General features: G+C 52.0%; 2 protein-coding genes and 1 long non-coding RNA gene across 7 annotated transcripts in view; 2 read left to right on the top strand and 1 right to left on the bottom strand.

The window, feature by feature from the left end:
- The window catches only part of USP4 (ubiquitin specific peptidase 4), a 49722-nt gene extending 44761 nt beyond the window's left edge, over nucleotides 1–4961 (top strand). For 3 of the 4 annotated variants that reach the window (XM_027583890.2, XM_027583888.2, XM_027583891.1), the window contains 4 exons: nucleotides 352–501; nucleotides 1463–1566; nucleotides 3743–3831; nucleotides 4200–4961. In XM_027583890.2, coding sequence (XP_027439691.1) covers nucleotides 352–501; nucleotides 1463–1566; nucleotides 3743–3831; nucleotides 4200–4361 — 505 coding nt within the window. In that variant the 3' untranslated portion in view covers nucleotides 4362–4961. The remainder of the gene's footprint in view (nucleotides 1–351; nucleotides 502–1462; nucleotides 1567–3742; nucleotides 3832–4199) is intronic. The other variant, XM_027583889.2, reaches the window with a different exon arrangement.
- A 264-nt stretch (nucleotides 4962–5225) lies between these two features.
- Nucleotides 5226–9087, top strand: C1H3orf62 (chromosome 1 C3orf62 homolog). Of its 2 annotated transcripts, XM_027583892.2 has the most exons (4): nucleotides 5226–5449; nucleotides 5816–6230; nucleotides 7328–7419; nucleotides 8535–9087. In XM_027583892.2, exons 2-4 carry the CDS (start codon nucleotides 5821–5823, stop codon nucleotides 8798–8800), a joined length of 768 nt encoding a protein of 255 aa, XP_027439693.1. In that variant the 5' UTR covers nucleotides 5226–5449; nucleotides 5816–5820; the 3' UTR covers nucleotides 8801–9087. The 2 variants fall into 2 exon arrangements, with proteins under 2 accessions (XP_027439693.1, XP_027439694.1); XM_027583893.2 differs by having other exon boundaries at nucleotides 5396–6230.
- A 1413-nt stretch (nucleotides 9088–10500) lies between these two features.
- On the bottom strand, nucleotides 10501–11920 carry LOC113916297. Its single transcript, XR_003517902.1, has 3 exons — nucleotides 11691–11920; nucleotides 10736–10934; nucleotides 10501–10612 (listed from the first exon to the last, which is right to left on the bottom strand). It is a non-coding gene; the product is annotated as an uncharacterized LOC113916297 (long non-coding RNA).
- Between the last annotated feature and the right edge of the window lie 312 nt (nucleotides 11921–12232).

The following is a 12232-nucleotide window of genomic DNA, read 5'->3' as shown; positions in this document are numbered from 1 at the left end:
TGCAGCTCCCCAGTCTGGGCGGGGGCACCCGCAGTGCACCCCGGACTGAGATCTGCTGGGGCCATCTGTGTACACAAAAACCCTTTTACAGGGGGGAGGTGTCACTTCTTTACATGATTGACCCCTATATCACAGCTTTTCTGTGCAAATTGTTTTCCACACTAAGAAAGCCAGGCCCCCCCCATTTCAGAAGATGGCTTAGAGAGAGCCCCCCCCCCCCCCCCCGCAAGCAGCCGTGCCGAGCTCAGGGAAGGATGCTGTGGGATTGTGGCCATGGCTCCGTGCTTGGGGGCCCAGGGGGCCCTGGCTCTCTGTCTCCCCGATAAGTGGAAGTTTCTCTTTTCTCCGCAGGTACTGTCCCAACTGTAAGAAGCATCAACAGGCCACTAAGAAGTTTGACCTGTGGTCCTTGCCGAAGATCCTGGTGGTCCATCTCAAACGTTTCTCCTACAATAGATATTGGAGAGATAAGCTCGACACAGTGGTGGAATTCCCAGTCAGGTGGGTCCCTGAGCTGCAGCGTTCTTAGGAAATTAAGAAGTAGGCAGGAGACCTGGGTACCGATTGGCTGAGAGTTTTGTCACGAAAGACTTTTCTGCATTGGGAGGTGTGTTGCTGGGCTTCAGGCAGTTGGACTTCGGCTCACCACCCCCTTCCCATCCTCCTGCCTTTGGGGAAAACATTCTCCAGCAGAAGCACTTCCCAGGCTCACAGTGATGCTGCTGATCATTGATGCCCCCTCACTGAACTGGGCCTCCCATCCATCGTTGGTCCAAGGGGCCTGGGCTCGTCTGGACAGCACAAACACAGTGCTGCCTCTCGTTAACTGTGAAAAAGCGACCGGAGTGTAGTCTGCTGAGGAGAACTGGATAACTGGGGGCTGCAGCGGGGGTGCAGAGCCACCTGTCTGGTCCCTGGGGCAGAGAGTGGGACTGGCTGTCTACTCGTGTCCCCAGGTGCCAGGACGCAGAGTGATAGGCCCAGGAAAGTAAGTCAACCAGATAAGAGTTCGTCCACAAAGTGCAGATTTTAAAATGCTTCTGGGGGGTGGGAGTGGAGGTAGAGAGACAGATAGAGTATAGATGTTTGTCTAAAAATGTGTTTAACTTTTTTTCTCTATGTTTGAAATTTTCAAAATAAAATACCGGGGGAGAAAAGTTTACGGGGACCTGTTTCGGTATTCAGCTGAAATGTTAATGGCACCAGCGGTGACTTTGATCCTGATGGCCGTTTCTGCAGAGTTGCTGCAGCGCTCTCACCTGCCCGGAGCCCTTGCCCGCCGTGCCCCGGACAGCTTCTGTCCGGGGCCCCTGCCGCTGCGGCCTCAGCATTCGTTCCTGCTGCAGCTCGTGTCTGAGTGCTCCCGTGTGCCAGCCTCGTGCATAAAACGGGGTGTTCGCTTACTCCAGCTTCTTTCTCTGAGGTTAATGTGTTAAAGGCCATTTTTGTGTTTTGTGCTCAGAGCTCTGAACATGTCCGAGTTTGTGTGTGACCTGTCGGCGAGGCCTTATGTGTACGACCTCATTGCTGTGTCTAATCATTACGGAGCCATGGGGGTTGGCCACTGTAAGTACTGGCATCTGCTGCCTCGGATGTGTTGAAATGCCCTCGGCCAGTCTCACTGGCCTCTTCCCGTGTGCCAGGCCCTGCCCTAAGCGCTTTACACAGCGCCTCAGGCCCCCAGTGTCAAGGCTTCAGGCTTGGTCCAAACTGCTGCTTCTCCATTCTCTCTCTCTTCATATTCTTCCTTTTTTTTTTTTTTAAGATCTTAGTTTTAAGGGGCACCTGGGTGGCTCAGTCATTAAGCATCTGCCTTCGGCTCAGGTCATGATCCCAGGGTCCTGGGATCAAGCCCCACATCGGGCTCTCTGCTCTGCAGGAAGCCTGCTTCTCCCTCTCCCACTCCCCCTGCTTGTGTTCCCTCTCTCGCTATATCTCTCTCTGTCAAATAAATAAAATCTTAAAAACAACAAAAAAAAAGATCTTAGTTTTACGTAATCTCTACACCCAACATGGGGCTCGAACTCATGACCCCAAGATCAGGAGTCGCCTGCTCCACCGACTGAGGAGCCAGGTGTCCTGGGTCTTCATATTCTTGAATCCAGTAGTCCCACCTCTGGGAATCTATCCTAAGGAAAGCACTTGACATTGGGAAAATTGTGCTTTATGCACAAAGGTTCACATATTTGTAACAGTGAAAAATTAGTAGCTGCGTCGGTGACCCAGCAGTTGGCACTGCTGTCCGCCTACATGACAGACGAGTGCACAACCATTGCCAAATAAAATGAATGGTAATGTGGGGAAATGCCCATGACATGTTCAAACTTGTGTCCTTGCAGAAGCTAGCATCACAACTATGTAAAGCAAAAAGCAAGGAAACGTTCTCTTTGCTCTACCTTATCTTCCAAAATGTCTGGAATGTGTAGGTTTTTTGTTTTTGTTTTTTAAACGATTTATTTATTTATTTGAGAGAGAGCGCGCGCGTGCATGCAATGCAGAGGGGCAGAGGGAGAGGGACAGTAGGGGCAGGCCTTCGGCACCTTTTCCTGTGTTCCTAACCCCGCAGTGGGCACTCCGGTGAGGGATAAATGTCTGGCCCCAAGTCACGCAGCAGGTGGAGACTAGCAACCAGTTCTCCAGGAGAGTGTCATTTTGTAGAGTCTGGAGGGGACAGGAATTGCTCGTTGCTGCTGGGATTGCCGTTGTAACCACATCCTGCTGGGGAATAGTATAAAATCAAGACAGGAAGTGTTGGCTGTGGGGAATGCCTAGACCACTGTGAGGAATTGTTACCCAGCCACAGACTTTGAGTCACAGTTTCAGAGAAAGATACATTTAAGGCGTCTTGTCCACATTCCAGCTCTGCAAACCCAAACTCCCAGTGTGTCCCTCACCGGGATTACCCCGGAGGCTCCAGAGGCAGGAAGAGGCAGTAGCCATCTACTGGACCAAGTGGGGTTTGATTTGACCTGTTCTTTTGAGAGCCATTTTTGCTTAAATCTTATCAGCTTCTTTTATGGGTGCCTTGGCTCTGGATCGTTGCTTATAGCGATCCTGAAGACTGATACTGGATTTTTCTGTTCTTTTGATTAGTGTCCCAAAATTACAGCTTATTTTTTTCTAAAGATTTTATTTATTTATTTGAGAGAGAGAGAATTGAGAGAGAGAGAGAGCACGAGAGGGAAGAGGGTCAGAGGGAGAAGCAGACTCCCTGCTGAGCAGGGAGCCCGATGTGGGACTCGATCCCGGGACTCCAGGATCATGACCTGAGCCGAAGGCAGTCGCTTAACCAACTGAGCCACCCAGGCGCCCCCAAAATTACAGCTTAAAGCCTTGGTCGCTGACACTCCATTTTTACCACCCCTCCCCCTCTTTTCTTTTAAGAGCAGGAGGGGGAGAGATTATGGGAGGGGGAGAGACCATCTTAAGCGGGCTCCATGCCCAGCATGGAATCCGACGTGGAGCTCAGACTCACAACCCTGAGATCATGATCTGAGCTGAAATCAAGAGTCGGATGCTTAATCGACTGAGCCACCCAGGCGCCCCATTTTTACCCTTTTTGAGGAAGAACAGATTTCAAAAAAAGATGAGTTATCTTTTGGTTGTCACCTGTAAATTACTCTTAATTTCAGGGTCTTTGTTTTATTTTTTTAGAGTTTTATTGTTTAGTGCAAGCCTAATAAACTAGCCAGATTAGTTCTCTGGTGATTGCTAGAGGTTATTTTCTTTGTTGACTTGGCAGACACTGCATATGCGAAGAACAAACTGAATGGGAAATGGTATTATTTTGATGATAGCAACGTGTCCCTGGCCTCTGAGGATCAGATAGTGGTGAGTAGGCTCTAGTACTTGCTTCCTCCTCTTACCTGACAGATTAAAGCTGGGGAGAGTCTCCTGGGTTAGTTGGTTATTTGGTCATCCTGATGTGACAGTGGGAGCTAGGTGTGGTAGAGAAAGAGCTGACTGCCGTTCCTTCCAGGACCCTTCCTAAATGAGAAGCACCACTCTCTGAGTTCTCTGTCACAGGCACTGGCCGTGACACTCTCTGGGCAGGGTCACGTTCCTGGTGGCCTCTGTGCCTGGATGCACAGGGCAAGATGGCAGTTCTCTGAAAGTAGGTTTTGAACAGTGAGCGAAAAGCTGGGAGAAAGAGTGATAATTCCAACCTGTGAATGAACTTTTCCCCTCTTGTGTTTTAGACAAAAGCAGCTTATGTGCTCTTTTACCAACGTCGGGATGATGAATTTTATAAGACGCCTTCACTCATCAGTTTTCCTGGATCCTCTGAGGGAGGGACGAGCTCAGGCAGCTCGCAGCAGGGCACAGGGGGCGATGAGGCTTGCAGCATGGACACCAACTGATGCTGCCTCCGAGACCCTGCCACCCCACAGCACCAGTGTAATCCCCCAGGAGAACATCTTTGACACTCTGAAGACTGCTAGTGTTCGGTCTAAAAACCAGATGAAGAAATCCCCTTCTTTTATGAGCAGAAGAAAAAAAAGACCCTGTTTGCTCAGAAGGGTTATGTCAAGAGGCTGAATTATTTTTCTTTTTATACAGGTGGTGAGAAATTTCTGTAAGACCTGTGGAGCTGGAAAGTGGGGGGTCGGGAGGGGGGTGTACAGTGGAGTAAGGCCGATGAATTCCAAAGAATGGAGAGGAACACTGTAATTGATTATGGTGGCCATGAAGACCTGCGGCAGGTTGCCCTGAGTTTCTGGATTCCTTATTCTGGTGCTGGTTCCTGGTCACCCCAGCAGTCCGCCCACAGTAAACCAAGCCTCCAGTTCACTTGATGTTGTCCCCTTCTCCCTTGCTGTGCACTGACATGGGTTTATAATTCCCTCAAAATTTAGTCCCTGAAGCTCGTTTCTGTTTCCCTTTGAGCCATCTTGGAATGTCTAGCTTTCTTCCCCCTAATGAAATGAAGATATTTGGTGTTGGGGTCTCCTGCCCCTCAATCTCGTGTGGAACCTAGCAGTTCTGTTATGTCCCTCACCATCCTTGATGAATTGAGACGGTTGGAGACGGTGTGGCGCTTTTATTAGATGTCACTTAAAAGAAGTCGGTACACAAAACTTTCTGGGTACAGTGGCCCATCCAGTTTCTCTCCGTTGGCTTGAGAATGGGAACCTCTCCCTTCTTGCCGACTTTGGTAAGAAGTGAGATTTTCCACCCCACCTGCCCCCCCACCAGCGGCTTCTGGGCGGGCCGCCCCCCCCCCCCCCCCCCCCCCCCCGCGGTCCTCCGGCTGCCTCCCCAGGAGGGGCTCGCTTCCGCTCCGGGCGAGTGGGTTTTAAGAATGAGGTGGTGGGTCCGGGCATTCTTGCCTGACCTTTAACCTTGGCGGGGAGGGGGGCGCGGCAGGGAGCGCCATTCTCCGGCGCGTGATCGGCCGGGGCGCGGGCGGCGACCGTTGGTCGGGGTGGCGGTGTGGCCGCGCTGCCGGGTGAGGACTCGGCTGCGGACCTTCTGCCCGAGGGCTGGCTGCAGGCCGCCGGCCGCTGGCGAGGGCCGGAGGGGGCTGCGGAGACGGCTGGGCCGGGCGGCAGGGGCGGGCGGGCCCGGAGCCGGGGGAGGCGGGGCTGGGCGTCCCTGGGGCTCCCGTCCGATCGCTGGTTCCTCCGGGAGATCCACGGGCCACACCTGCCACCTGGGGAGGGGGCGCCCGGCGTGTGGGTCCCTCTGGCCGGTGGTGTGGATCAAGCTCCAGGAGATGCGTCTTTCGGGGGTGGTTTGCAACTTCGTAACAATATTCTCGTGTTGCTCTGTGCATTTCCAATGTGTTACGTAATAAAGACGTGGTCGCTTTTAGGGGAAATGTCTGAAAAACTGAGAAGATGCAGAAAGGAGCTGACTGCGGCCATTGACCGGGCCTTTGAAGGCATCAGTCATTGCCAGGAGTGCTCGGGCCGGCGGAGGTTGGAGCTGGACGCCGCGCCGCTCCCCTTCCCCCTCCCTGGGCCCCGGCTGCTCGGCAGGAGGCACCCGCGGGCAGCCGCCGCCTCCGCGGCTCCTTGCATTCCAGTCCCGTGTGCTCTGGAGAACGAGAGCCCTGCCTTTGCTCCAAACCATGCCCCAGGGAATGCAAAGCCACATGCCTCATGCCCGAAAAGAAAACCTCTGACCAGTAAGGAAAACGTATTGATGCATTCCTCCGTTTTGGCAGCCGAAAGACCGTTTTGGAGAGCCGCAGGAGATGGGGAGAAGTGGAGAAAAGACAGCCTAAGGTGATTCCAACTTGACAGTGTAAAAAGTTACAATTAGGGGGCTCTCATTTCTGAAAATGTTGAAGTTCCTAAATTGAGTCTGGTGCCGCTTCTGCCTCCCCTCTAGGACTGTCAGCCCATTCCTAGAAACCACTTTGCCGTTCCCACAGGGGTAGTGAACGTTAGAGAACCTGACTTCTAAGTCACTTTATTTTTTATACTGCAGAAATAAAAATTTTCATTCCAACATCCATACTCCTAAGGGAGAGGCCAGATGGTTGGCTGGGCCCTACTTCCTGCTTACATCCTTGCTTCTGCTCCCTTCACCCCCCCTCCCCCCCCCCACCTCCTGAGGTCTTAGACCATCCCTAAGTTAAGATCTCCCCTAGACTACCCCCCCATAGCTTTAAAGTTTATTTATTTATGTAATCTCTACACCCAAGGTGGGGCTCAGACTCACCCCTCCGAGATCCAGAGTCACATGCTCTTCTGACTGAGCCTGCCAGGGGCCCCTCTCCCTGGTAGGTTTAAACTGCCTGGTTCTAGGCACCTTGATTTAGAGCAAGGATGACCATATGGGATGGAACTTCAAGGTCCTGCCATCTTGGCTGCCCTGGAGGCAGAGAAGGAAGAAGCCATTTAGTTGGTTCAACTCTAACAAATGTTAATACGGGCATTTGTAGGCATGAATACGCTGTCGGGGATGCTCATGAGGGTGATGATATTACTCAACTTCACTGACTTAGCAGTTTCCAGTTGCCCTCTCTAATCACAGTATGGGAGCCAATTTAAAGTTACCAGTATGTTTTTGTTTTTAAGATTAACACTGAGTTCCCTGTAGTATTTTCTTGAAAGAGGCTCTAATTCTCCACCTTTTCTTCTTCTTTCTTTTTCTTCTTTCTTCTTCTTCTTCTTCTTCTTTCTTCTTTCTTCTTCTTTCTTCTTCTTCTTCTTCTTCTTCTTCTTCTTCTTCTTCTTCTTCTTCTTCTTCTTTTCTTCTTCTTCTTTCTTCTTTCTTCTTCTTCTTCTTCTTCTTTTCTTTTCTCCTTCTTCTTCTTCTTCCTTCTTTCTTCTTCTTTCTTCTTTCTTCTTCTTTTGTTTCCACCTGGGGGTTGCAGGAAAGATATGGAGAAAGATTTGAAGATTGACTCAAACATGCCACTCAGCAATTCTAGCCAAGAGGTCACAAAGGATCTGCTTGATATGATCGGTGAGTACAAAGGGCAGGTCTGTCCTCTCCTTGGGAGGATAGGTCCTTCACACAGGCACCTGAGTCAGCAGGTGTCTTTAAAAAAAAAACCACTCTCTTAGTTCTCATCCATCTACACAGTAAATTTGTTTTACCCATGGCAGGCTCTATGCAGAGAGCATTCATGGAGCTGATAGCCTGATGGAGTCACACATGAATCAGGTCATAAATGTCTGGTTACAGTAAATCCCTGGACACAAGGGACAGTGGTTCTCCAGGACTTGGTGGTTGAGGAGGCAGGACATAGGCAAAGATGGGGTGGGTGGGGGGCGGTCCAGTTTGGGTAGATGATACAAGATTAGAAGAAAAGTTAGAATCCCAAAGCCCTATAACGCCAGCACCCAGAGAAAGCCAGTGTTAACAGTGCTGGACATCCTGCCAGAGGTTTTTTTCCCCCCACATCTGTGCATTCTGTGTGTGAACTATATATGCCCTTTTTATTTATTTATTTGTATGCTCTTTTTTCAAATGACTCACACTGCATAGTGGACAAACAGCCCCAGGTTAAGGGATGCATAGCCTTGGGGGCTGCCTGAAGCTGTTGGCTCTGGAAGGGCCTCCAGGTTCTGGGGGGATGAGAGGGAGGCCTGGTGGGAGGAGTCACTCCCCTGAGGCCACAGAGCAAGACACCTGCCATGCCACTTCGTGAGTGGATGGAGTCTCCTCCGGTGGCCGTGAGAGGGGAGCTGAAGTCCTCTGCCTCCACTCACCATCCTCCACAGTCCTTGCCAGCCCCGGGCAGCATTTGATTCCCCTTACATACTCCCCTTTTTTTCACACGATGTCATGTCAAGCCTGCAGGTCAGGGAGTTCCCTAAGATCCAAGACAAGCCAAGACATCTCTGTATCCTCCCACTTGCACCTTCCTTGGGGACTGGCGGGTAGTTGGGCTCAATAAAGGCAGAGCCAGAGGGGTGGGCACCAAGGCCACCTTAGAGTTGGGCGCTCAGTCCGGCGGCCTCCCTGTCCTGAAGTACCTGGAGAGTGGCCACCTGTTTGTGGGTTTTAACTGGTGCCTGAAATGTCTCCCGAAACCTCTCACTGGAATTGTAATGCTGAATGTTCTTCTTTTTAAGACCATACGAGCATCCGAACTATTGAAGAGTTGGCTGGGAAACTAGAATTTGAAAACGAGCTGAACCGCGTGTGTGGTCGCTGCGGAGATTCGCCCTTCAGGGAGGAAGCCTGGGCCTTGCTCGTGGACGAGAGCCCTCCGAAGGCCCTGGATAGCGGCTCCAGCGGCCTCAAGCAGGCTTTCGATGATCACAGTATCGTGGAGACTGTGCTGGACTTGGAAGAGGACTACAATTTGATGACCTCTTTTGAATACCAGATTGAGTAAGGACTGCTGGCCGGAGCTTGGGTTCTTCCCAGCAGGAGGTGCCGTTGAGGCAGTGGTCAGTGCCACTGGGGGCCACTGCCACGTGGCTGGCAGGCTCGGAGTTACCACACCCTCTTTAACTTCTACTTGTGTCCCTTTTTAGGCTGAAAGCCCAATTTTTTTTTCTATTACTTTGAATTGTTTCTTACTGTTGATTCTTTTCACTTTTCTTGACATCTCAAATGTGTTTTTTGACTGATGTTTAATACACCCAAGTACCCAAGGCGGGTGCCGGCCATAGGCCTCTGCTGTTGTCTCCTGGTGTTCTTTTCCATGCGCCCCTGAAGAAGTACTAGGACCACGACGGGGGGGGGGGGATGCTTCATGCATCCCCTGGGACCAGCCCAGGCCGCACGGCTGGTGGCCCCAAGCCCTCCTACCCTCGCACACCTCGCACACCTTGCGCACAGGGCTGTCCTCTGCATGGACTCCATGCCCTCCTCGTGTCCGGACCGACCTCCCCTCAGCACCCCGAACCCCGACCCTGTTCAGCTCGAAGACCTCTGCAGGGGCCTAATGGTTGTGTTGGAGGGGCTGATCCCCTCCTGAGCGGGCATTCCCATGAGGCCTCCCCACCACATACCCCGCATCAGACACCTGGGCCCCCAACCAAGCGCAGTGGGAGGAAAAGGTAAGCACAGGTCCTGAGCCCTCGCGCATCCCGCTCCAGGCCTGGAAGCCCTGGGAGCCACAGGTAGTGGGGCAAGATGGGCGGGAGTAAAGAAGGAGCTAGGCCTAAAGGCCTGGCGGGACTGGCTGCAGCCACACCCCCGGAAAGAAAAGACAAGGACATCATCAAAATTGTTTGGACACATGTCTCAAAACCATGATGTTCTTTCAGGAAACATCATAAGCTATCGGGAGGGTCTGATGCCTCCCAGAAACAAGAGTCTCAGAGAAGTGCCTGCCTTCTGGGCTCAGATGGGCAGCGTGGGGGTGAGGAGGCTGGCACAGGGGCTATTGGTAAGACCCAAAGAACTGGGAAGGAAAGCCCAGTGGCCAAGGGCCCCCCTTGCCAGGCCAGCTTTTAGGCTACAGACCTGAGCACAGGGCGGGCTGCACAGCCGGTGACCCAGGTCTGGTGACTCCTGCAGGCTCTCAGGTGGAGACTGCCCACCCACTCCTTAGCGGGCTGGCCACCTTGTGGGATGGGCCTCCCCTGCGGGGACAGCCACCACCACTGCCCTTGCCCGGGGCAGAGGGGGACAAGATTACCTGGAGGCTCCTCCCCGGCCACCCGACCTTCAGTCCCTGCAGGGGCACCCTCAGTAAGCACTCACAGCCTGTGGAGTTGGGGAGTTCCTTCTCCCTTCGCAGGAAGGACAGGAGCGAATGAGAAGAAAGGCTCATAGCGTCCTGGGCCGCCCTGCTCAGGTGAAGAATGGATGTGTGCGTGGAGAGACGTCCTGATGTCCGAGCCAGGGCTCACAACAGTGCACTGCAAATAAGTGTGGATGTGGAGAGTCTCCCATAGAGAAGGTGGCGCTTAATCCAACCCCTATTCCTTCACTGCCCCTTGAGGCCGGGCTAGACTTAGTGACTCACTTCCAAGGGACAGAGCAGGGAAAAAGAAACACATTTCTTTTTTTCCCCTAAAGATTTTATTTGTCAGAAAGAGAGAGAGAGTGAGCTTGCACTAAGCAGGGGGAGCAGCAGGCAGAGGGAGAGACGCGGCACTCGATCCCAGGACCCGAGCCGAAGGCAGACGCTTAACTGCCTGCGCCACCTGGGTGCCCCCAAACAGTAGATTTCTATGGAGAAGCCCGATAGCACCTAAGCAAGTGATAAAGGGGAACAGCACCAGTGATGTGTGGATGCCAGCGTCCCCCCGATCCCCCCACCCCCCCCACCATAGGGAGCAAGGAGAAGGGGGCTCCACCTCTGTCAGGTCCTTACCCAAACCCCATGTCCCCGGTCCAATCACAAGCTGAATGTCAGATAAACCCAGACTGGGGCATGTCCTGCAGGATGCCTGGCCAACACTCCAGATTGTCAAGGTCATGGAGAACAAGGAAAGACTCAAAACCCGTCGCAGACTAGTGAAGACTAAGGAGACACATTGATTCAATCTCCGTGTGGTATTCTGGATCGCGTCCTGGAACAGGAAGAAGACAATGGAAAAACTGGTGAAGTCTAAATAAAGGCTAGAGTTCGTGTATTTTTCTTAGTTTTGACAAATATGCCTGTTATGTAAGATTAGGGGAAGCTGGGTGAAGGGTAGATACAAACTGTTGTAACCTTCCTGTAAATCTAAAGCTATTCCAAAATTTAAAATGTATTTATTTTTTAAAAGTGCACTTGCTCTCCAGTTTGTACAGATGTGTCTGTGAGCACAGCACGCGCAGGAGATTGTTATGGAGGGACAAGGGGGTTTGTCATTTTTTCCCCTTGTCCATATTTTCTAATTTACCTGCAGTGGACACGTATGGCTTCTTAAAGTCCCCATCTCCACCAACTAGCCATGGGTATCCTCCACCAGCTGACTGCCCAGAGCTAACCCTCACAGTCCCCAGAAACTGGGGCAGATGCTAGACCCACAGTGGGAGGACTCACAGGACCTTGACCTTGAGGATGCCGGGTCCCAGTGACTGGAAGCTCTAGGTCTCCTGGAGCTGCTTCTCAGCATTCCATTCACGCTCCCGCAGGGTCCTTTCATGGGGAGTGGGTGCTGGGAATGGGGGCCTAGCCCTAACCCTGGAAGACTGAAAAGAAAGGATTGTTTCTGCCTGTAGAGGAGACTATGGTCCTTGAGAACAAGGGTCAGCCTGGGGGAGGGACCTGGCTCTCCCTGGAGGGACAGACAGACATATTGCTGTTTTAGCTAAGCCTTTATGTAAAAATTCAGATTTACCAGAGGGGTAATTCATCCTGGGATCCTTGAATGGAGGAGCTTTTCTTCACTGTAGAAACACAGCTGTTCAGTTAAAGCAGATGAGCCCTGAGCCTCTGGCTCTCCAGTCCCAGATTAACAGGGGTAGCCATATGGTCATTTCCCTGGTGACCTGGACGCCTGTCTCCGCATCCCTGGCTCCCTGAGGTGCCCCAAGGAGACCTTCCTGCCTCTGTCATCTGCTTTACTGGGCAGATGTGTGCTCATCTACACACAGCAGGGGTGTTCGGGGAGTGGGTCTCCAGGGACTTAGCCAGAAGGGGAACAGGAGTCTAGAACATTTATTTTAGTACAACTTCCTCGGGTTTTCAGGGGGCTGGCACCAAAGGCTTCTCGGGGAGACAATGAGAGTCATATTTGAGAAACTAAAACTGTTTTACGTCATTTGGTTCTCTCCCCCGCAGCTCATCTTGGCAAACCAAACAATCACTGAATTGTTTCCGTGGAAACACCAAACTGTGATTTGGATTAGCAGACTCAAAATAGAAACAAGGCAACCTCAA

Source organism: Zalophus californianus, chromosome 1, assembly GCF_009762305.2.
Source record: "Zalophus californianus isolate mZalCal1 chromosome 1, mZalCal1.pri.v2, whole genome shotgun sequence".
In the NCBI taxonomy this organism is placed as follows: Eukaryota; Metazoa; Chordata; class Mammalia; order Carnivora; family Otariidae; genus Zalophus; species Zalophus californianus.
The sequence above is the reverse complement of the archived record's forward strand: the minus strand, read 5'-3'. Positions and strand labels throughout refer to the sequence as shown.

Coding starts and splice junctions, on each gene's coding strand:
- C1H3orf62 (XM_027583893.2), top strand. CDS start 5,782: ATGTGTTACGTAATAAAGACGTGGTCGCTTTTAGGGGAAATGTCTGAA. Junction 6,231..7,327: donor TGGAGAAAAGACAGCCTAAG/GTGATTCCAACT, acceptor TGGGGGTTGCAG/GAAAGATATGGAGAAAGATT. Junction 7,420..8,534: donor GGATCTGCTTGATATGATCG/GTGAGTACAAAG, acceptor CTTCTTTTTAAG/ACCATACGAGCATCCGAACT.